At 49.4% G+C, this 23,938-nt stretch overlaps 1 protein-coding gene across 3 annotated transcripts in view; it reads left to right on the top strand.

Annotated features, from left to right (window-relative positions):
* The window catches only part of STK10 (serine/threonine kinase 10), a 119,640-nt gene that overhangs the window by 7,226 nt on the left and 88,476 nt on the right, over window positions 1–23,938 (top strand). For all 3 annotated transcript variants that reach the window (XM_033853562.2, XM_033853561.2, XM_033853563.2), the window contains exon 2: window positions 16,702–16,866. In XM_033853562.2, coding sequence (XP_033709453.1) covers window positions 16,702–16,866 — 165 coding nt within the window. The remainder of the gene's footprint in view (window positions 1–16,701; window positions 16,867–23,938) is intronic.

Here is a 23,938-nt window from a genome sequence, read left to right as displayed (position 1 = left end):
TAACAGGAGACGCGTGTGCAACTTACAATGTTCCAGTAGCCTCATTCAAACAAGGAAAAACACCAGGAGAAATGAATTTCAATAGTATATTTTGATTATCCCAGTATTTCCAAAGTATGATCATTTCAGCATATAATCAATACAAAGAAAGAGTTATTTAAAGTTCTCATTCCATACTAAGTCTTTGAAATTGGTGTGCGTTTGGCATTTACAGTGTGTCTCGGTGTGGACCAGCCACGGTTCAGGGGCTCGGTAGTGACCTTGGCTGCTATACTGGGCAGCGCAGATCTGGCCTCTCTGTCCGCCAGCACCTGGTGCCCTCCCCCTGGTCCACTGTACACATTTCAAATGCCTCCTCAAGCCCAGCGGTCAGTGGGTTTGGGAGCTGGGCTTGGCCTGGAGAGCTGGCCAGGGCGGGCCAGGTCTAGAACAGTGTGTGGGAGTCAAGTCAAGAGAGCCTTGAATGCCAAGTTGAGGGATTTGAATATGACGGTTACCGTCCTGCCTGCCCCAAGCCTCCGGGGTCTGACCAGGTCATGAGGTCAGCCTTGTGTGGTGTTAGAGAAGAGTGATCTTTGAATGGTCACCAGATGGGGAGTGGCTTGCCCACACAATTGGGGGATGCCAGAGCCAGGTATCCTGGCTGCCCAAGGTCAGGGTAGCCACTGATGAGTGAAGGCTGGGACAGAGTGGCCACGTCTTGGTGGCTGGAGCTGGTGGGGGTGGGAGGAGGACCAGAGCTGTGGTTGGAGCCCAAGTTAGAGTCCAGGGAGGGGAAGTGACTAATGGAAGGGGACTAGCCCGAGAGGGAGATGTTGTACGTGGGTGAGAGGCATGGAGGATTCTAGAGAACTAGGCCTGGTAGTCAGTAAGGAAAGAGAGCAGAGTCGGTGAGATGGGAAGGGAGGCTCACGTTTGCCAGGGACTAGAGATGGTCCGGGAACTTGGATGCGATCCTGGTTCCTGGAGTTAAAGCCTGGCCCTCCCTCTTGCAGGTTATGTGATCCTGAGAAAAGTACTTACCTGTGCCTCGGTTTCTTTAGTTGCAGAAAGGTACTACTTCATTGGGTTGTTGGAGTATGAAATAGCCCATGTAAACCCCTTAGTCCAGGACTCTGGAAAAGCTCACATGGGTGTTAGTCATTAGCATGATCAGCTGAACACCTCCTATGTGTCAGGCACCGTGGGTTCCCAGGTGAACAAGATAAAGGAGTGGGGAGTTGACTTTTGCTCCATTCATTTTTTTTTGGCCTCACCGTGCGGCATGCAGGATCCTAGTTCCCCAACCAGGGATTGAACCCATGCCTGCTGCAGTGGAAGCACGGAGTCTTAACCACTGGACCACCAGGGAACTCCCACTCCGTTCATATCTGTCCATCATTCCATCATGTATTCTTCTACCAGCCCCATGAAAAGCAGGAGTTAGTATCCCCACCTGATGATGCAGAAGCCCAGAGAGGTACAGTGACTTGCTCAGCATCACACAGCTCTTCCGTGGCAAAGTTGGGACTTAAACCCAGATATCTCTGGCCAGGAGCCTCTGCCTTTTCTGCTGTACAATACAGAGGGGAAGACAAATGGGCTTATTGGGAGGAGAGGGTCCAGGGTCCCTTCAGTGTGGTATCTCCTGTGGCCTTGACATTTGTGAGCCCAGGAATGTGCCTCTTCTTCGGGCCTGCCTCAGCCTCCACTGAATCTGAGCCCTGGGATGGCGATGGTGGCCTCTAATGCGGAGGAAGTGGTGATGGTCTTGGGCAGGGTTAGCAGAGGAAGTGGCAGGGGAAGGGGGCGGTGTCAGGGTGGGGAAGCTGGGTGCTCCTGAGGCCCTTGTGGGCCCTAAGGTGCTGTGCACTCCTGTAGGCTGCCGGCAGGGAGGGAGGGATAGGCAGGGAGGAAGGGACTTGCAAAAGAGCTTCCTCCTTCCACCCCCTCCTCCCGCTCTCCATGTGCTCACTCCTCTTTCTCTTCCCCTTTCTCTCTGCTTTCCCCTTTGCTACAATTTTTTTTCTTCCTTCTCCTATAGCTTATTTTTTTCCTCCTAAGAACAGGCTGTACCAGAACCAGAATTCAAGCCCTAAGGGTGGCAGGTGGAGGGTTAACCACTATGCTGGTGACTAAAGAGTTAACATTAGCCAGCCTCCAAGTCTAAGGAGGATGGGGGCCACTGAGAGCAGTTGAAGGAAGCACAGCCTTTTCTGCCTCAGGACCTTTGCACTTGCTGGTCCCTCTGCCTGCCACTCTCTTCCGATGACTGCACAGCTGGCTCCTTCTCATCCTCTGGGTCTCAACTCCCATGTTCCCTCCTGACCACAGTGACAGCTCCCTGCTGATTTCCTTCAAGCCTCCTGTCACAAACTGGGATTCTCTTGTGTGTCTCCTTGTTTATTTTCTTTCCTCTCTGGAGAATGTCAGGTCCTGGAGAGCAGGGAATTATCCATCTTTTGTGGATAACAGGTATGTGGTAGATACTGAGTTAATAACTGCTGAATGAATAAACGAATTGTAGTAAATGCCAGACCCAGGCTCCCCCCTCTCTTTAGGCAGGCCAGCACTGTGGTGATGAGTGCAGGCACTGAAATCAGTTCTGAGCTTTCTCCTGGCTTTGCTGCCTGCTTGCTGTGTGACCTTGGGAAAGTCACCTCACCTCTCTGAGGCTCAGTATCTTGAGCTGTAAAATGGGGATCAAAATAGTGCTTCCCTCAGGGAATTTGTGAAGATGGAGACGTGTGGCCAACCCTAACACCGTGCCCAGCATGGAGGAAGGAGAAGTGCATGGGGCTGTTGTCATTGTGATGATGATGTTCTCTGCGGGTTGACTAGATTGCCTGGCCTGGCTTTCTGACGATTGACAGGCAGATTCCCTTGAGGCTCGTGGTCCACCTTCCCTTGCTTGTTACACTGGAGGCTGCTCCTGGGTAGACGCTGGTGTGTCGCGTCCCGGGGATCAGCCTAAAGCTTACGGCTGTGTAATGAGGATGAACAAAGAAGGCTCCGTCCAGCCTTTGAGAAGTTCCCTGCCCGGGGAGGGCAGTCTCAGCTCCATGCCCGCCCTGTGACCAGTTGGTCCAGGATAGCCAAGGCCATCCTGGATGACCAGAAGAGCAGCATTCATGGCCTGGAGGGAGAAGCTGATGCCGGTGCCTCACTTCCCTTCGCCCTCCTTCCTGGAAAGCTCCAGCCTGTCTTGTCTGGCAGCCCAGACCCAATTCTTGGCCCTCTGAGGTGGTTGTCACAAAGCTGGCTTTGTCGCCCTGAGGAATGACCCCATCAGAGCTGGCATGCCTCTCTGTTGGGCTTTGAGATGCTTTCTACCTTTTTTTTTTTTTTTTTTTTTTTTGCGGTACGCGGGCCTCGCACTGCTGTGGCCTCTCCCGTTGCGGAGCACAGGCTCCGGACGCGCAGGCTCAGCGGCCATGGCTCACGGGCCCAGCCGCTCCGCGGCATGTGGGATCTTCCCGGACCGGGGCACGAACCCATGTCCCCTGCATCGGCAGGCGGACTCTCAACCACTGTGCCACCAGGGAAGCCCTCTTTCTACCTTTGGTTTGCATCTTGGTGGGCTCTGGTGCCAGACTGGGTAGGCCTAGTTCCTTCTCAAGCCTCCTTTTCCTCCGAGTGCCTACAACACCCCTGCACCCACTTCGAGGTGACAGCTGGGGCTGAGGAGAGGTGACTGGTGTGCCTCCGTTCATGAGGAATCTGGAACCCCAAGCACCAGTGCCAGCCTCTGTCCCCCATCCCGAGCTTGTGATCTGTCTGCAGGACCGCCTGCGGGGACCAGCAGGGTGCACCTCAGAAGACCCCTGAATCACCCCACACCTCCCACAAGAGTCCTCCTCAGAGGCTCTGGACTGGGTGATGCCCTTCATCCCATGAGTCCCAGCAAGGCCATTGTCTTTGCTGAGTGACCTTGGGCAAGTGATGTCACCCCTCTGAGCCTCAGTTTCCTTTTCTGAAAAAGGGGGATAATACAGTCCCTTTCATAGGTGGGACCAAAGTGTCTTTACACCTGCAAACTTACAAGGCCAGTGCCTAAGGGCACACAGCAAAACTGACCCAGGCTTGGCCTCACATCTCAGTGCTATCTAGGGTACCCACCTGTGTGACCCGTGAGGCCTGGAGTGACCCTGCCACTTGGAGACCTGTCTGGCAACCTGTAAATCAAGTCTCAGGCTTTTGGACGCAGCGCCCTGTGACCAGGGTAGAGAGCCCAACGACAGGGGATTGGTTAGACCTACGGTGGGCCCACCATTCAGTCTGCAGTAGTTGGAGGGGATGCTGTGGAAGGTGTTTTGTGATCGGAAGGGCTGTTCGTGGCATATTGCTAAGTAAAAAGGAGAATGACAAATCAATGTATACAGTTGAATCCCATTTTTATGAAGTATGCAAGGACACATTTGTGGAGAGAGAGAGACAAGCATGAGTGGACAGTTGTGGGGCGTGCACTACGGCCCAGCCCTGCTCTAAGCGTCTTTGACGTATTAACCCACTGAATGCTCACAACAGCCCATGAGGTGGGAACTGCTAACATCTTTATTGTACCAAGCAGGAAAGTGAGGGACAGAGAGGTCACGTAAGTCCCCTGGGGTCACACAGCTGGGAGGTGTTAGGGTGGGGTTCCAGACAAGTCCAGGTGCCTCTGTACTGTGGAATCTGGGAGGAGGTGCTCCAAGATGCTTAAGGCGGTTATCTCTGGGACGATGCCTGGTTTGATTTTCTTCTTTGTACCAGTATGTTTTGAAGATGCTCTTTAACGAGTGTGTAATGCTTTTGGAATAATAAAAAACAGCACAAAAAGTACTGTTGATTGAAAGCACAGGGCAACCTTAAGTTCTCTGAGATTTGGGACTGACTAGAAAACAGGGTTGATAAAAATACATGACCCCCAGGTTGTGGTGAAGATTGAGTGAGGTGAGGCTTAAAGGTGCCTGCATGTGCAGGGAGTGGGTCCAGGGCGGCGGCCTGGATAAAGGTGCTTCCTTCCTCTGTGCCGTCGACCCCAGGCCACCCGCCCCCCCGTGACTCAGCACCCAGTCCTCTCCCAGTCCTCTGGGTAGAGGGAGCCTGGGAAAGGTGGGAGCAGGAGCCTCAAGGAGGCAGAGCCCACGTCACCTGTCCCACCTGCTTTACCAGTGATAACGCGGGGTTGGATTCCCCAGAACTTTTGAAGAGCTGAGATCTGAAACCTCTCCTATCCCCAGCCAAGTTGGACAGGTTGCCCGGGTTTTTAGCCAAGGCTATGACATGGTATCTTTGGGGCCAATCCTGTTCGGGTTTTACTTTTTTATTTGCTGGCCCAGAAGGATTTGGCGCCTCAGCATTTCCCTGCTGTGCCAGGATTGCGCGCCAGCCTTCTCCTCCCCAAGGGAGAGAGTATTAAATGCCCGTCTTTGGAAGCCACGTTACTCCTCTGCTTTTGTGCTTCATAATCTTTGCCGTCCTTAAGTGTTACTTGTTCTGAAACTCAGCCGTTTCATTTGTCACTGAACTGAAACTTGCCCGGCGATTATTGATCAGGAAGTGGTTTCCTCTCATTAACTGTGTATGTCCTGGCCCAGTCAAAGGCTTTGGCTTTCCCAAGGTAAAGACGGCCCATCTTCCCAAACCAGAGAACAGATTAGATTCAGGAATCTAACTGTGTTGAGGAGACAATGGACTTCATGCCACTTTCCTTTCTTTTATGTGGAGGCCTCATTTCTCTCTGTTTACAAGGAGATACACACACCAATTCATTCATCCATCCATCCATCCATCCATCCATCCATCCATCCATCCATCCATCCACCCACCCACCCACCCACCCACCCACCCATCCATCCATCCATCCATCTGTTATTTTAAAATACTTATTGGCCAGATAGAATAATAGATACCTTGGTGAACGAGATAAACATGGTTTTAGGCTTTTGAAAACCAAAAATACACAGTCCCAGTGAAGGTAGTAACAACCAATAGTCAACTGACGAACCCGTGGTGGCTCATAAACTTTTTCATGTCACTGGAATTATCTCCATCTCCATCAGGAAACTAAAGTCTAGTTTCCTGTCTTCACCAAGGACACGTAGCTGGTAAGTAGTAGAGTTGGAATTTGAACCTAGGTCCTGTGCTGTTTCCATTCCAGAAATCACTTGATAGGAATTTAGCCCATTTCTGGGACTTCCCTGGTTGTTCAGTGGTTAAGACTTGAGCCTCCAGTGCCGGGGGTGCAGGTTCAATCCCTGCTCAGGGAAGTAGGATCCTGTATGCCGTGTATTGAGGCAAAAAAAAAAAAAAAAAAAGAAATTTGCCCATTTTTCAGTTTACTAAGTTGGGGATATTGGATGGAGTAGCATCAGTACTTGTAAAAAGAACTTTGTTGGCTGTAGTATAGAGGGAAGAAGAGAGGCTGGTTGTTCACAGAAGCCAGCAACAAGGTAGGCTCTGGTACCTTTTGGGAAGAAAGGAAGACTGGATGATTGTCTGCTCCCTAGACATACCTTTCATTCCTTTTTATCCCTCTCCCCCGTCCATCTATTCATCCTCCTAGTCACTCACTCTCCTATCCATCTGCCAATCCATCCATCCATCCATCCATCTGCCCACTTACCCATCTTCCCATCCACCCACCCATCTATCCATTCATCCTCCCACACACCCATCCTTCCATATGCCTTCCCTCCCACCCATCCTCCCATTCATCTAGCCACTTACCCATCTGCCTGTCTGGCTAGCCATCCTCCCATCTTCCCACACACCCACCCTCCCATGCTCCCACCCATCCACTGGCTGTTCTGTTCTAGGCTCTCTGGGGCAGAACAAGATGAATCTGACACGGGCTTAGCCTTTCAGAGCTCACAGCCAGGTCAGAGAGAATTTGTGAACACAAATGACTATGGCTCCAGGCAGTCTGTGATGAAAGCCCTAATAAGGTGTGAAGAAGTTCTAGCAGGGGAGGGGGGCTGGGGTTCTGGGAACATTTCCTGGAGCAGGCTGTGGTTGAGTTAGACTTTGTGGGATGGTTAAACCACAGGTATGGCGAAGGCACTCCAGGTGGAGGAAAGAGCATAAAGAAAAGCATGGAAGTAGGAAGCAGTCAGGCACTGGCTGTGGCAAGAGGTGAACGCAGGGGAGCAGTGGGATCCTGGACAAGTGAAGGGGGCAGGTCACCAAGGCTCTGGGCCAGGGAACTTGGGCTTGATCGTGTCAGCAGCAGGGAGCCCTTGAGGGTTTGCCCTAAGAGGGTCTCTGGTTAAAGGCAACGGAGGGAGCCGTGGGAAAGGGGGATTGGCACACACAGCAGTTGGGTGGGAGCCCCTGGAGATTTCCCTCTGGAGGGCTTCTGAGGGGAAGGAGCACTGGGCAGAGAGCTGGACCTGAGTCGAACCCTGGCAGCCACTTCCTAGCTGTGTGACCTGGGACAAGTCACCTTCTCTACCTGGGCCTTCGTTTTCTACAGGAGGAGGTGGCAGTACTTTGCATCCCTCGTGGACCCGTGCTGGCTAAGGTGGGGCGCTCCTTATCCTGCCTCAAGAGACCATAGGAGGCCTCAGCAGGCCTTTTTCTTCTTGGCATGTGGTGCCTGTGGCTCCACTCTGCCCGCCCACTCATGCCCAACAGCCCGGGGGCGGTGGCAGCATCTGAGCCCAAGGCCATATCTGCCACCCATCCTGTCCGCAGCCCTCAGACCACCCTGTTTGAGTTGATGTTGGGCCCTTCTCCTGCACGTAGCCGGTTCTGCTGTGACCCTGTTTCTTCCGGGGCCCGATTTCCTCCTTCCTTAATAGAGTTGAAGCCTTTCCCGCCATTGGTAACCGTCGTCACCAGGCAAAGATTAAGTGTGTTCAGGCAGGGATACCACAGTTGTATATTGTGGGGCACACACCAAGCCTCTTCTCGGTTCCAGTGGCCTGAACCTCATTTGACACATGCCTGGCCCAGCGTCCAGAATCAATCAAGGGGATTGATTCGCCTTGACCGCACCATCCTTCAGCTTTGACCCACCCGCCTGGGCTGCTCCTCTGACAGGTCAGCTGAGAGCCTTTCCTCACGCCTGCTGCCCAGCCAGGTTGCTAGGCGACCTCACGAGCATATGATCACCACCCAATGTTCTTCTACCCACTTTCTGCGCTCAAGCCCTTTGTTTCTTCCTAGAGAAAGCAATGCATGTTTCTGAGGCTGGATCTGGGAGTGTTTTAGATGCTCCCTTACCTCTGTGAGAATGCCTTTTCTGCCAGGTGCAGCCTTGAGTGCAAAGCTGCCCACTTACCAGAACTTTCTGCAGTGATGAGACTGTTCTGTATCTGCTCTATTCAGTCTGGTAGCCACTAGCCACATGTGGTTATTAAGCACTTGAAGTGTGGTTAATGTAACCGGGGAACTCCATTTTAAATTTCATTTAATTTCAGGTCATTGAAATAGCCACATGGGGCTAGTAGCTACCATATTGGACAGCACAGCTCAAGTGGGTTTCCGAGAGGAGAGAGTGCCCATCTCTGGAAACATTTAAGGCAAGATCTGGATGAACTGGTCAATTTCTGTGCCCCAACCCCAGTCTGTCCTCACCGGGCCCCCTGTGGGTAATTGCCGGATGTCATTGGGTGAAAATTACCTTTAGAAACCACTTGCATCCCTCATGCTGTGTCTCAGCACCTCCCTGTCTGGAGGCACACACAGTTTTCCCGGAGTTATAGCTTAGCTACAATTTTATCATCCAGCTTTGTTTACTTGTTATGGCTTAATTATTTTTTCTCATTACTATATTATTTTCCTAGTTATCATTTTAAAGGGTTGCTTAATATCCCACTAAGTTAAAACATCATCCTATAGTTGAACGTTCAGGTTATTTCCATGTTTTTCGCCATAATTGTGGGCTAATGTGAATGTGATCCTAGTACATGTCTTCTGTTGTCTTTTTTGGAATTATTTCCTGGCCTTACATTCTCAGGAATGAGGGCTAATAGGCTTAAAAGTTATTTTCAAGGCTCTGGAAACCTATTGCCAGTTTTCATCTTTACGAGATTGAATCTGTTTATTTTCTTGTCAGTAATCAGTTTATGCATTTTACCACCCGTTTGGTTACCAGCAGTAGAGGTGGTCATTTTTCCTTGCCTTTTTTTTTTTTTTTTTGGCTATACCTTGTGGCATGTGGGATTTTAGTTCCCCGACCGAGGATCAAACCCGTGCCCCCTGCATTGGAAGCACAGAGTCTTAACCACTGGACCACCAGGGAAGTCCCTTGCTTTGTTAATTTAATAAGTGTAAAGTGATCTTCTCCGCTTTTTGGGAGGAAGAGTCTTTTGGCAGAAGAATCCCATGGTTTCTGTCTGCCTGTGGCCCGTTAGTAACCACGTTTCCCATCTGGGTCCCTGATCCTAGATTATCAGTCAGGTCCTCCGAGAGGCCTCAGTGAAGGTCACTTTGTAGGTCATGGTGCCCTTGGGAGTGAAGAGCACCTCGTTACCAGATGTTGCATGGTGAAGTATTTCCATAGACGTCTGCTCTCTGCTGGAATAACCTCAGCGTTGGGGAGCTCATTTCCTTTTTGGTGCAAATGACAGTCATTCAAAAGGGAGTTTGTTGGTTCCCTGAGGAAAGTCTAAGGGCAGATCCTTCCTTCAAGATCAGCTGGTGCGTGGTGTTCGCAGACCCTCGGCATCTGCCCTCCTCCATTTGTGGCTGGTCTCGTCTTCCCTGGTCTTGGCCTCACCCTCAAGCAGGCTCTTCAGAGGGGTGGCAAGGTGGGCTACGAGACCCTCCAGCCTTCTGTTCTGCCAGTTTAGCAACCCCAGAGAAAGAAAAAACTTATTTGCTGATAATTTTACAAAAAAAAAAAAACACCCAAAAGCAAACCAAGAGACCACTCAGGTACGACCCTGTTGGCCTGCCACTGGCTGTGACTGAGTGGGTCAGGACTGAGTGGCTGGGCTGGGCTGGGCTGTGTGCCAGGACCAGGTGGGCTCAGCAGCGCCTCATGAATCTCTCGCACTGAGACTGAAAGAGAGACGGCTCCCAAAGGGAACTGGAGTTGTGAATCCTCAAGGGGAAAACGGATGCCGGCCAGTTCCCCTGCTGCCCCGCTTTAGGATTCATTTCCAGGCAGCTCCACTGCCTCCCGGGCCTGAAGTGAGCCGTGCCACAGCAACACGCCCTCCCAGGCCCTTCTGCTCTTGTGTTCTCATTTACTCTGTTTTGGTTCTGCAGATAAGGCAGCTGTCACAGATCAGACTCTGGGCACTGCATGACCTTCACAGACTCAGTTTCCCCATCTGCAGACTGGGAGTTGGGAGTTGGGGTTTAGGAGGGGCGGCTAACGTTCTCCTGGTCCCTGAGTTCTGTGACATCAGCCCTTTCCCTGGAGGAGGAGGGAGGGACAGAGTGATCAGCCTGCAGCCAGGAGGGAAGAGGAGGGCCTGGGGGCTGTGCCCAGCTGGCCGTCTCTGTGTGGTTGACTTTCAGGAAGCTCCCAGTCCCTGACTGGGCTGGCTGGGCACTTTGGGTGGGACAGGGCTTCTTCTGGGAGGGTTGTTCCCACCTCCTTCGGGCTGGGCCCCGCGCCGCACAAGGGGGAGGATTGTTCGCACAGAGGTGCCTGGGCAGAAAGCACAAGTGACCACTGTGTGTGTGCTCTCAAGGGTGTGGGCTGAGGCGTTAGTCATTGCCGGCCAGCAGTGGAGGGCTAGGTGGGCGCTCCCCCCATCTTTTGCTGGACCCCAGTCTTGCCTCGGCCGGTGGGAGAGACGGACGTCAGAGGCCACAGACAGCCACTTGTTCTTTATATGACTTCTTGCAACTCCCGTGGGTGCCCCGTCCACGTGGACGCCCTTAGCTTTCCAGTACCCACCCACTCCCCAAGATGCCCTCACATCAGACCCTGCAGAGAGCTTGGTTATCATTTCCCCTCTCTCCTACGGCACAGAGGGGGATGCAGAGACCCAGAAAGGACCTTGGCAGAATTTACAGGCACGTCTGGCAAAGCGGTCATGGACTTTGAAGTCACACAGGCCCCAATTCAACTCCCAGCCCTGCTGTTTTACCTGCTGTGTGACTTTGAGCAAGTGACTTCACCTCTCTGAGCATCAATTCTCTTACATATATAAAATGAGGCTCTTAATAATAACACCACCCTATTGTAAAAATTAATTGAGGGGATCTAGCAGTGTCCCCTCGGGCCCTCTCTAGGCTCTGCTACTTCGGAGCTAGTTTCATTTTCAGTCTCCCCTTGGGAGCACGATGACCTAGAAGCTCCAGGACTGTGGTAGGCAGTGCTGGAGGCTAGCAGTAAAGGAGGGCTTGGGGCAGCAACTGTTCTGAGGTTGCATTTCATTAGCTGACTTGATTACGTGTCTATCCCTGAACCAATCACTGTGGTTAGGGGGAATGCAGTGTTCTGATTGGCCGGCATAAGTCACCCACCTGCTTTTCTAGATACGGTGGTGGAATCAGCCCGGTTACAGTTTAGGGACTGGGAATGAGAGTGGGTTGGCTCCTCTGAAGACAAATCAGGGAAGGGTGAATTATGCTATGGGAGGGCAGTGATTCCAACCTGCTGATTCTCCCTCTAGGCAGAAACTCTTCACTAGAAAAGTGCCTCACACATAATATGGACTCAGTAAATAATGGTTGAATGAATGAATGAATAGAATTAAGCTGATTCCTGCCAGCCTAGTGTAGTAAAGGGAACACTGGACTGGGAGTCAGGAGACCACCACAGCTCACAATCCTGGGTGGGTCCTCATAGCTCTCTGAGCCTCAGTCTCCTCATCTGGGAAATGGACGTGATGGCTGGCACCTGCCTTAATGACTCGTGGGTAGATTAAATCCTGGCAGTTTCAGTCCTCCGCAGCTGCCAAGCGCTCTGACGCTGAGAGGTTGCTATTGGCTTTAGCAAAGGGAGATGGAGCAGGGAACGCTGGGCACTCGCCAAGAAGTGCGTGCTGGGAAGTGATTTGGAGCTCAGGCTCTTTGAGCCAGGCAGGCTTGAGTTTGTATTCAGCCTTCACCTTCCCACTTGCTGTGTGACCTGAGACACTCACCGTGCCTCTCTGAATCTCAGTTTCCTCATCTGTAAATCGGGAATGGTGATATTTGTCTCTAAGGGCTGCCTTGAGGATGAAATGAGAGATTCCACTCGGGGCCTGTCGCAGCACACAGTGACTGCTTAGACAGTATTAGCTGTTTTTATCATCAGCCATCATTACGTTCTCTGTGGCCTCAAGGTGATAGATTGCTGCTGTCACCTACAAATTGGCACTTGTCATCTACCTCTACAAGGATCAAATCATGAGCTGCTGCTGCGGCTGCTGACTTTCAACACTCCCTGAAAGGAATTCGGGGTGGAGAGCAGAGAGGAGGCGCTCTGTGCACTGGAAGAAACTGGCAGAACAGGTCTTCAGATCGTTAGATATTTTCAGGAGACAATTTTATGAGCCCAATTCTCGTATCTCCTCATATCTAGAAAAGCAGTAAGATCCTTCGTGGTGACGTCTGCTCCTTGTGACTAGCAGTAACTTTCAGGAGACTAGCAGAAACCTGCAAAAAAAATGCACTTGATTGCATGTACTCCCCCTTCACCCAAATCACATGTATACTGACCTTCCTCCCTACCTCTTTGGAGCAGTTTCTCAGAGTTATCTGAAATGCTGTCTCCTGGGCTGTAGTCCTCGTTTTGCCCCAAATAAAACTTAGCCCACAACTCTCATGTGCTTTTTTTTTCCAGTTGATACTGCCTTAACCAGGCTTTTAGAGAACTTAATTTGGCCAAGTCACTTTATGTACCACGATTGCTACCAACCCCTTTCTGGCAGGCCCTGGCTCTCTGTGAAATCTGAGTGAGGTGCTGGGCAGCGGGTGATCCTCCGTCTTGATATTGGCACCCCGCCAGAGGCTGGGACCTCTGGTCAGTGCTGCCTTTCAGGATGGAGGGCAAAACAGGTTTTGTGCACTCCTGGAAAACGGTCCCCGCCTGGGCCTCGCCTACCTTCAGGAGAAAACAGACCTTTTAAGGAAACCCAGGAAAAGGTGGCTGCAGCCTCCTTCACCAGCTCTCAGGAGTGAAAGGTGAGCTCAGCTCTCCCTGTGCTGCTGTGGCTGGGGGCTGGGAGGGCATGTTCAGGGTGGGTGCCTTGGTCACCTGGCCCTAGCTCTGGCCACCCACTAAGCCCGCTCCTGGCTTCTCTGTAAAGGAGCAGAGTGGGCCCTTAACTTCCCTCTGGATTTGGAGAGGAGGAAGAGCATGAGTACTGTACAATGTGAAAGGATACTTGGATGGTCCCCTAGTGGGACAGGAGAAAATCAGCTTTACAACAAATGAAAAGGCAGGCACATCATCAGTTAAGTGTGTGTGTGTGTCTGAGCGTGTGAGCGTGTGAGCGTGTGAGCGTGTGAGAGAGAGAGCCCAAATGCTAAATCAATGAGGTTCTAAGGCATTCTGAACAAGCTTTCTAAACTGAGTTCACGGGGGAGGACCCCACCCAGGTAGGGCCGAGTGAGCAGCGTGAATTCTAGGACAGGGACTGATCTCGGGGGAATGGCCCCGCATGAAATTCCCTTCCCCAAACGGAGCTCCTGGGCCAGATGTGGAAGGTTCCATACACTCCAAGAGTGCAGACCCGGGAGCAGGGCTGCCAGCGTTGCAGATCAGCTCTGTCACCCAAGTCGCTGGGACCCTGCCTCAATCTCCTCATCTGTACATGAGATAATAATTGCACCTACATGGTGATAAATGAGGAGATAAATGAGTTAGCACAGGTTGAAGTGTGGACCAGGGTCCCTTGCAGAGGGGGTCCTTGACAAATGTGAAACCGTGATTGTCACTGCTTGGGACCTGGGGACTTTGCAGCTCAGTTAGCAGAAACACCTAAACTGGGAGTAAATTTACAAATGAGCGTATAAATTGCCTATTGGCATCACTCCCTTCCGGAAGGTTCCCTAGCGGGGCTTGGCGCCCCCTCCCAGTTTCCACCCCCCATCCCCCATAAGCTCACTATCTTGCCACAGGCAGTAGAGGGGTGGGTCTCTCCAGCTGGCTCTTGAGCTCCTTGAGGCCAGGAGCAGGGTCATTGTCTCAGCATTGCGAGTGCCCTGTGCAGGGCTGGCCTGGGGGTGCTCTTGCCTGTTGGCATCTGGTCTCAGAGGCTTCTGAGTTCTGGAGATGACAGGGTGATAGTGGAAAGTGCTTGTGTGCTTGTGTGATAGTGGAAAGTGCTCAGAATCCTGGAAGTTAGAGGACCCAGATGCACATTTTCGTGCTGCCTCCCTAGTTCCAGTCTCGTCCCCTCTCTAAGTCTGTAGAATGGGGTGTCACGTGAGCTGATGGGAATGCCGGTTGTCATCCCCAGGGGTACTTGGGCATGCAGGAGCGACTCAGCCATTGGCGTTTCCAGCGGATCAGGTGGCAGAGTTGTCCTGTTAGGCGAGTGGCGTGTGGTGCTGTTCACGGGAAGGCACCACGGCGGAGTCCAGGGTGGCTCATTTTTTCCGTGCTTTCCACACCAGACTGCTGTTCAAAGGCTGCAGACGAGCAGCTGGCTTTTAGGCCCGTGTTGTAGGAAAGCATGCTCTCTTTGAACACCGGGACATCTCCCACCACCACCAGCAGCATGGTGGGTGGGTGCTCCCAGCAGCGGCCCCCGAGGCTCACGGGACCACCTGGGAAACAGTGGGCCCTGCACCCTTTTCCTGGGCACCAGCTCATCGTGGGTGAAATTGCTTTTGCACTATTACACGGTTACTTCTTGCTCGCTCTCAGTTTTTAAAATTGTGGTGAAATATACGTAACATAAAATTGACTGTTTTAGCAAATTCTAACTGTACAATTCAGTGACATTATGAATGTTCACAGTGTTTGTGCAGCCTTCCCTACTATCCATTTCCAGAACTTCCTCATCATCCCAAACAGAAACTCTGTACCCATTAAACACTAACTCCCCATTCCTGCTGGTAGCCAGCCCCTGGTAGCCTCTATTCTACTTTCTGTCTCTATGAATTTGACTACTCTAGGGACCCTCATTTAAGTGGAATAATGCAATATTTGTCCTTTTGTGAATGGCTTATCTCACTTAGCATAATGTCCTCCAGATTCATCCATGTTGTAGCTTGTGTCAGAATTTCCTTCCTTTTTAAGACTGAATAATAGTCCATTGGATGTATATATAGTCCTCCCTCGGTATCCCACGAGGATTGATTCCAGGACCCCCCGCAGATACCAAAATTCATGGATACACAAGTCCCTTATATAAAATGGCATAGTATTTGCATATAAGCTATGCACATCCTCCTGTATACTTTAAGTCCTCTGTAGATTACTTGTGATACCTAAGTCTATGTCAGTGCTATATAAATAGTTGCCAGGTACGTGGCAAATTCAAGCTTTGCTTTTTGGAACTTTCTGGTTTTTTTTTTTTTTTTCCCTGAATATTTTTGATCTGCAGTTGGTTGAATCTGAGGATGTGGAACCCAAGGATGCGGGAGGGCTGACTGTACCCCGTTTTGTTTATTCATTCATCTGCTGATGGACACTTGGGTTGTTTCCACCTTTTGGCTCTTGTGAATAGCGCTGCTGTGAACGTTAGTGTACAGATACTGCTCAAATCCCTGCTTTCTGTTCTTTTGCAAATATACCTGAGTGGAACTGCTGGGAATTCTTTTCCACAGTGGCTGCACCATGTTACATGCCTACTAGCAATGCACAAAGGTACCAATTCTTCCACATCCTCACCAACACTTATTTTCCATTTTTAAAAATTTATAGCTATCCTCATACGTGTGAAATTCTCTCTTTTTCATCACATAAGAAACTGTTGTTACGACCAGGTGAAATGCATCTAGGAGCTACTTCCCCTGTAACTGGTGGGCACTAAAAAACCTTTTCATTTTACTTTATTTATTTATTTTTGGCTGCCTTGGGTCTTCGTTGCTGCAGCCACGAAGAGAAACTAGGCTTTCTCTAGTTGCGGCGAGCGGGGGCTACTCTTCGTTGCGGAGCACGGGCTCTAGGTGCGCGGGTTTCAGTAGTTGTGGTGCTTGGACTTAGTTGCTCCGCGGCATGTGGGATCTTCCCTGGCCAGGGCTCAAACTCATCCCCCTACATTGGCCGGCAGATTATTAACCACTGCGTCACCAGGGAAGTCCCTCATTTTACTTTTAATGTATGTGAAATGATGCAAATAAATGCACGAAACATTCTATTAAAGTTTTAAAACAGTACAGAGAGAGTGAACGTGTCCTTTGAATCTGTCCCCATTTCAGGCTCCTCCCCAGCCTGCTGTCAGGCAGTATCTCTCCAGAGTTTTCCATGCATTTATGTTCATGTGTGAGCATTTATAAAAGAGTAGTTTTCCATTTTTTATATAAAAAGCATCATACCACTTGTATTGTTCGGTGACTTGCATCTTTTACTGAACAATAAACGATCTTTCCATGTTGTTGTTTCTAGATCTATGCTGCTCTTGTATTTTTATTTATCCTATAGTATGGGTGTACTGTACTTAAAATAATTTATTATTAACCACAGAACATTGTTTCTGACGCATGCCCTCCTGAGCTGACATAATGAGCGAGCACTGGCCATTGTTGAGAACAGCGTACCTCCTACTTCAGCCTCTTATCCGCATCTGGACATCTGGCCTCTGTTTCCCACTCAACGTGGACCTCTCTGAGCTGGCCTCCAGGGGTCAGCTTCCTGCCAACCATGGCTGCTGACCTTCTGTGTCTTCAACTTTGCAGGCCAAGAACAAGGAGACAGGTGCCTTGGCTGCTGCCAAAGTAATTGAGACCAAGAGTGAGGAGGAGCTGGAGGACTACATCGTGGAGATTGAGATCCTCGCCACCTGTGACCACCCCTACATCGTGAAGCTCCTGGGAGCCTACTACTATGACTGGAAGCTGTGGGTAAGGTGCCACCGCCCGTCCCCCTTGGCTCCCATGGCCTGATGCCACCGGACCCTGCTTGGTTCTAAGGGCCTCAACACTTTCTCAGCTTCTGCTTTAAGGGCAAGGGCTGGGGCGAGGACAAGGTGAAGTTGGGGGGGCTCTGGGTCCCCTGCCCCCTCTTTCTGCAGAGCCTCCCCACTTTGGGGGGCCAGGGGTAGTGGTTTGGAGCGGGAAGGAACTCTGAAACTCTGCTGCCTGGCCTCGAATCGCAGCTCTGCTTGGATAACCCTAGGCAAGTTCTTAACCTCTCCTTGCCTCAGTTTCCCCATCTGTAAAATGGGGATGATAACAGTACCTAGCTCATTGAGTTGTTCCTGGGATTAAATGAGCTAATTTATGACGGGTGCTTGGAAGAGTAGCTGGCACATGTCAGAGTTCGCTGAGTGTGAGCTGTTGTATTATTTGTTGTGGTGGCATCGTTATTACTACTGCTGCGGCTACTCCAAGGGGATGCCTTTCAATGGCAGCACTAAAGGGAACCCTTTAATAGCCCCCACTCTCCGTCAGCAACCTCATATTTTGAGGTGCACAGTGCAGATACAGCTTCAATCCCCACCTTCCCCACTCAGCATCACCCTTGGAGGAATTCCAGGGTGCCCTGGTTTTCATAGAGCCTGCCCTGCAGAATGGCTCCCACATTGATGTTCTCCTAGTATTAATGCCTCTCAGTTTATAAAAGAAGGTACATGTTTCCAAACTTCCTTTTCAGCCAGTGTTGAGCCCGTAAAACACCATATTTACGTTCCTAAAACTCAGCATAACATTTGTAACGAGATGATGGGCAGGAAGTCTCGTGAATTCTAGATGTAATTGGAAGACTGTCTGACTCACATGTAGACGGTTTGCAAAGGGAGCGAGGGTCAGTGGGGGCTGGGCATCTCGGAATGTGCCAGATCCGGGAGAGCGGCCCAGGCTCATGCTACCGCAGTTACTGGTTGTTAATAATGACTTGGTGGTCAGGAGGGGTTTTTTTTTTTTTTTTTTTTGGCGTGGCATGCAGGATCTTACTTCCCCGACCAGGGATCAAACCTGGGCCCATGGCAGTGAAAGTGCCCAGTCTTAACCACTGGACCACCAGGGGATTCCCAAGAGGGTATGTTTTAAGCATTGGACCTCCTGTTACGATAGTTTGCCATGTACAGGGAGAGTGTTACTATGTGTTAGTTACATTTTAGGAAATTAATGGGGAGTCTTGAGTGGACACGTCATGCTTTATAATTTTTCCCATTTGAAATAATGCGAAATGGACTCCAAGTTGATTCGTTTTGCACAGAATGCCTGATTTTGAGGAACAGAGCTACTGATGCTTAATGGAGAAATCTGTGTTTCATTTGAGAAAAGGATCCTGTTATTTAAGAAAACCAAAGGAGTGGTTTAGAAACCACTGTCAAAGTTCATCCCTCTCATTTCACAGAAATGAAGGAAGCCAGTGTCCGAGGGGGGTGAGAACTTGGCACCCCAGCTCCGCCCAGAACTCTGTCCACTAAAACTGGTTGCCCCGCAATGGAGGCCAGCTTTCTTTTGCTTCTCTGAGCATCTCCTTGGGGAGTCTTCTAGATGTCCCCGGGGGAATAAAACCACCATCACCTGACTGCCAGCTGTGGATATCAAAGCCTTTCCTCATCCACTGTCTCTGGGCACCTTGGAAGGTGAGCCGGGCAGGCGACTGGTCACCCTTTTCCAAAGGGGAGGGGACAGACGCACAGAGAGGGCAGGCTCCTTGCTCATGGTCACATAGCTGAGGCCCAGGAAGCTGAGCCTATGCATTTCTTCTGTCTTGATTCATGGAGCTGCCTTTTAAAAAATTTTTCTTCTTTTAAGAAATTAAACAAATTTAAAAATATATGGCTATCAGAGGAAAATGAGAGTATACAGAAAAGCAAAAACAAAAACGATTAATACCATCTCAATCTTTACACTAAAGATAACCACTGATAACATTTGGAATATATTTTTCTGGACTTTTTCTATATATACACACACTCATAGTTATTAAAAAAAGATAAACTTACACCAGACTAGTTACTTCACTTTTTACCCTTTGTATTTAAGATATATTAAGAACAACTTTTCATGCCTTAGGGAAACAGCTGCATCTTCACTTTTTCTTTTTCTGTAGAATTCCATCTTCTGACTATTGAGCATTTAGGCCGTTGCTTTTTTTAAAAATTTTAATTGCTGTTATAAGCAACTCTGTGATGGACATCTTTGAATTTTTGTGTTCTTGCCTGAGAATCTCTTTAGGAGAATTTTTAAGATTTTTAAGTGTCTATTGCCAAGCCGGTCTCACAGAGCCACTTTTTTTTTTTTTTAATTAATTAATTTATTTTTGGCTGCATTGGGTCTTCGTTGCTGCGTGTGGGCTTTCTCTAGTTGCGGTGAGGGTGGCTACTACTCTTCATGGTGCGCGGGCTTCTCATTGCCATGGCTTCTCTTGTTGTGGAGCACGGGCTTCAGTAGTTGTGGCATGTGGGCTCAGTAGTTGTGGCTCGTGGGCTCTAGAGCGCATGTTGAGTTGTTGTGGCACAGGGGCTTAGTTGCTCTGCGGCATGTGGGATCTTCCCAGACCAGGGCTCCAACCCGTGTCCTTTGCATTGGCAGGTGGATTCTTCTTTTAAAAAATGAATTTATTTATTTATTTATTTTTGGCTGCATTGAGTCTTCATTGTTTGGTCTTAGTTGCTGCACGCGGGCTTTCTCTAGTTGCGGCAAGCGGGGGCTACTCTTCGCTGCGGTGCACAGGCTTCTCATTGCGGTGGCTTCTCTTGTTGCAGGGCTTGGGCTCTAGGTGTGTGGGCTTCAGGAGTTGTGGCATGTGGGCTCCGTAGTTGTGGCTCGTGGGCTCTAGAGCGCAGGCTCCAATAGTTGTGGCGCACAGGCTTAGTTGCTCCGCGGCCTGTGGGATATTCCCGGACCAGAGATCGAACCTGTGTCCCATGCATTGGCAGGTGGATTCTCAACCACTGGGCCACCAGGGAAGTCCTGGCAGGCGAATTCTTAACCACTACGCCACCAGGGAAGTCCCCAGAGCCACTTTTGATATTATACAAATGAGTTTTTCCATCAAAACACCTACCTACAACACACATGCACACCCACCCACCCATTCATCCGTCCATCTATCCTGCTATCCATCAACACAATCTTCATTGAATTGCTGATTACGTACCCATTAAGAAAAACATGTTTTATGTGTCTGTTCCCATTATTGTTTGTGACTGGATACCAAGTTCATTACATTCCCAAGTCCAAAGATAATACCAACAACAGCTAACATTTATTGAAGGCTTACTGTGTGCTGGGCCTTCTGCTGGGCCTTTTGCTGTGCATTTTACTTGCATTATGTCATTTAATCTTCATTCTTTGAGGTTGTTGCTTTATCCTCATCTTATAGATGAAAGTGAGAAACAAAGATACTGAGTAAGTTCCCCCCCTGCCAGGCCACATAGCTAGAAAGTGGCAGAGCTGGAAAACCCGATGGAGAAAAAGGACAATTTGTAACTGGACAGTGACTGTGATGAGGTTGTTTAAACAGATACGCCAGAATTTTCTGTCCCAAAGTTGTCGCTTTAGGCTGGTACTTTCTTATCCAGGGCTGCTGTTTTGGTCAAAATCATTTCTCACCCTCCTCTTTTGTACTTGCCCCTATAGCCTGTATTTGTTACTTTGTAGACCCTTAAAGGTGCCATCTCGTCATTTTTGAAGATTTGGGTTTTAGACATTGTGAAATCAAGGACGGTGGCCCTGGAACTGGGTGGATCAAGACAGACAGAATGTTTCAAGCAGGAGAATCAGCATGGGCCGTGGTGTGCAGGCGGGAAAGGTGTGGCATGTTGGGATCACGGTGGACTAGGTTTGGGGCAGCACGTGGTGAAAGATGAGGGCAGTCATAGGAGGCGATGTTGTGGAGAGCCTTGAATGCCCAGGTGAAGAGTTTGCACTTGATCTTTTAATAGATCAGTGGTTCTCAAAGTACAACCTCTCAGACCAGTAGTAGCAGCAGTAGCACTGGGGACCTTGTTTGAAGTGCAAGATATTAGGGCCCAACCCAGACCTGCTGAATCAGAATCTCTAGAATAGGGCCCAGCCATCTGTGTTTTTTTGTTGTTGTTGTTTTGTTTTGTTTTTTTTTAAGTTTTATTGGAGTATAGTTGATTTACAGTGCTGTGTAGCCATCTGTTCTAGGTGACTGATGCTTGTTGAAGTTTGAGAACTATTGCTTTAGGTAATAGGGACCCAGTGGCAGTCTCACAGGGAGAGACACAAATTTTGCGTTTTAGGAAGAAACCAGGTTTGAGGGGGCAAGAGTGAAAGCACTGAGACTGACCAGGAAGTGGTAAGAATAGACTAGGCCAGAAGTCCAAGGATGTGAGATGGGAACATCATTTGGTCAGGAAAGGGTTCAGAGAAAGGAACATTTGAACGGGATCTTGAAGGATGCATAGTTCTTCAAGGGATGAGAGAAGGAGAGGCAGTCTGAGGGACGGCATGTACAGAAGTGTGGAAGGGAGGAGTCTCATTCTGAGATATAATGTTGAAGGTGCACCAACTTTTTGGTTCTTTCCTTCTGTGTGATGATTCTTGGCCCCATCTTGTGGCCAGGCCAGGCCTTCTGTGCGGCTCCAGGAGCTAGTTTTTCTGCGTGGGTGTCTTTGACAAAATCAGCCCTGGCCTGGGGTCCACTCTCAGGGGCTGGGCTTTGGGATGAGAAATTAACTGTTGCCCAAGTGTCCTGGGCCTCTTCCCCAGCCATGGCAGCCAGGGATGGACTTTCCCCAGCTGGGGTGGAGGTCACTCACTAAACCACCCTACCTGCCATCTGACAAGATTAGCTCATTTTCTTCTAGAATTTGTAATCTTCACAAGATCCTTCTAGTGGTTTCTTATGACCACTTCTGCTTTTGAATATCAAGTGGTGCAAGTGGGGGAAAAAACAACCCCAAATATTCTAAACCAGCACCATCCAATAGAAATATAATGATAGCCATATATGTAATTAAAAAAAAATTGTTTTTTGGCCGCACTGCTCGGCTTGCGGAATCTTAGTTCCCCGACCAGGGATTGAACGCAGGCCCTTGGCAGTGAAAATGTGGAGTCCTAACCACCACTGGACCGCCAGGGAGTTCCCTAAAAATTTTCTAATTGCCACATTCAAGCAAAAAGAAACTGATGAAATTAATTTAAATAATATAATTTATGTAACCTAGTATATAAAACATATTATCATTCTGACATGTCATCAGTGTAAAAATTATTAATAAGCTACTTTACCTCTTTTTCCTTCTAAGCCTTCAAATCCAGTACGTGTCGCACACTTCTAGCACATCTCAATTCAGGAGCTAAATTTTCGTTAGAAATGCTTGATCTGTATTTAGATGTCATAAAATTTACAGGTGAACAAGTAGATTCACATCCCTAGGTTGTTCCGGCGTTCTGAAATGTATCCCAATAACAGCATCGAGTACCAGTTTTTAAACTTAAATTAATTAAAAGTGAATAAAATGATACATGTTGTTCTACAGTAGCCGCAAGTGTTCAATAGCCACATGTGTTTAGTGGCTCCCGCATTAGACCGTGTGGACAATGCAGCTCTGGATGTACACCAGGCCCCCCAAGTAAGTGAATGTGGGAAACCCTGGGCTGAGCTCATGAATCTCCTTGGGTTTATAACTGCCCCTCCCCCTAACAGTCCCATCCCCCCACCCCCACCCCTAGCCCTGAGCCAGATTTTGGCCTCTGGGAAAGTCTTTCAAGGGTTAGGTCTCTTTTCCTACACGTCTTATGGGAGTGAGACAGAGACAGAGTAACATGATGGTAAATGTTTAACAATAAACTCTCTGGGAACAACAGCCCTGGTTTATAGCATCTGCCAGTTTCTGTGGTGTATTCCCACCATGGTCAATTTCAAGCTAAAACAAAATGTCACTAACACAGAGTTGGCAAGAGATGCAGTAGCGCTCCGTGATGAAGTTATTCCTGCCATACAGATACGATAGATTGTAGATAACTTTAACAGTAGAGATAACACTAGAACGTGCTAAGATAATTAGGGAAGCGATGAGTTTTGAGTGTTTATCCTGTTTGTTGTTTTTAATTCAATTTTTTAAATAATAAGGTTACATAACAATTGTAAACAATGGTTATGTTACCAGCTTACAAAAATTGCTGAAAATTTAACAATCAGTCCTCATAAGCCAGTGAAAGCTGGCTCTGGCACACCTCTGGAGCCACACCAGAGGCGTGTTGACTAAACTGCAGAATGCTACAGCTGGATGTCATGCAGCCAACATCTCATTTGAAAGATGAATCAACTGCAGACCAGAGAGGGTCTGGAATTTACCCAAAGTCACACAGTGAATTAGTCACAAGCCCAGACATACAGATGTCAGAGACTGTGGATGAGAGGCCCTACGCATGTCACGCTGCCCTATGAAAAGCTCTTCCACAGCTCTCCAGGATACATTCCAAACCCATTACCTGGTACACAGGCTAATTATAGTCCACCTGTCGGTATCTTCCCAGGCCTCTCTTCTCCAGCTGTTCTAAGCTACTTGCAGGTGGTACCTCCAGGCCTTTGTTCATCTAGTGCCTTCTTGCAGGCAGGCCCTTCGCATTGTCATCTGCAGAGTCAGCAGGAGCATCGCTTCTTCCATGAGACCTTTTAAATTCTTCCCTGGTACCTCTAGGTGGAATTTACCTTCTCTTCCTCTTCTCTCTGCTCCTTAGTTTTCTCTTCTCCTACCAGTCACATTTTAGTACCTCTATGTCTTGGTGTCTCCCTCCTCCGGTAGACAGGACCCTGACTTTGCTCCCCCAGGGCTGGTCCAGAGCAGGGGAAGGAGTGGAGGTCCAGGCAGACCCCCTCCCCGCCTTTTTGTTTTGTTTTGTTTTGTTTTTTTTGCGGTACACGGGCCTCTCACTGTTGTGGCCTCTCCCGTTGCGGAGCACAGGCTCCGGACGCGCAGGCTCAGCGGCCGTGGCTCACGGGCCCAGCTGCTCCGCAGCATGTGGGATCTTCCTGGACCGGGGC

Source organism: Tursiops truncatus, chromosome 3, assembly GCF_011762595.2.
Source record: "Tursiops truncatus isolate mTurTru1 chromosome 3, mTurTru1.mat.Y, whole genome shotgun sequence".
In the NCBI taxonomy this organism is placed as follows: Eukaryota; Metazoa; Chordata; class Mammalia; order Artiodactyla; family Delphinidae; genus Tursiops; species Tursiops truncatus.
This window is presented reverse-complemented; position numbering and strand designations above follow the sequence as displayed.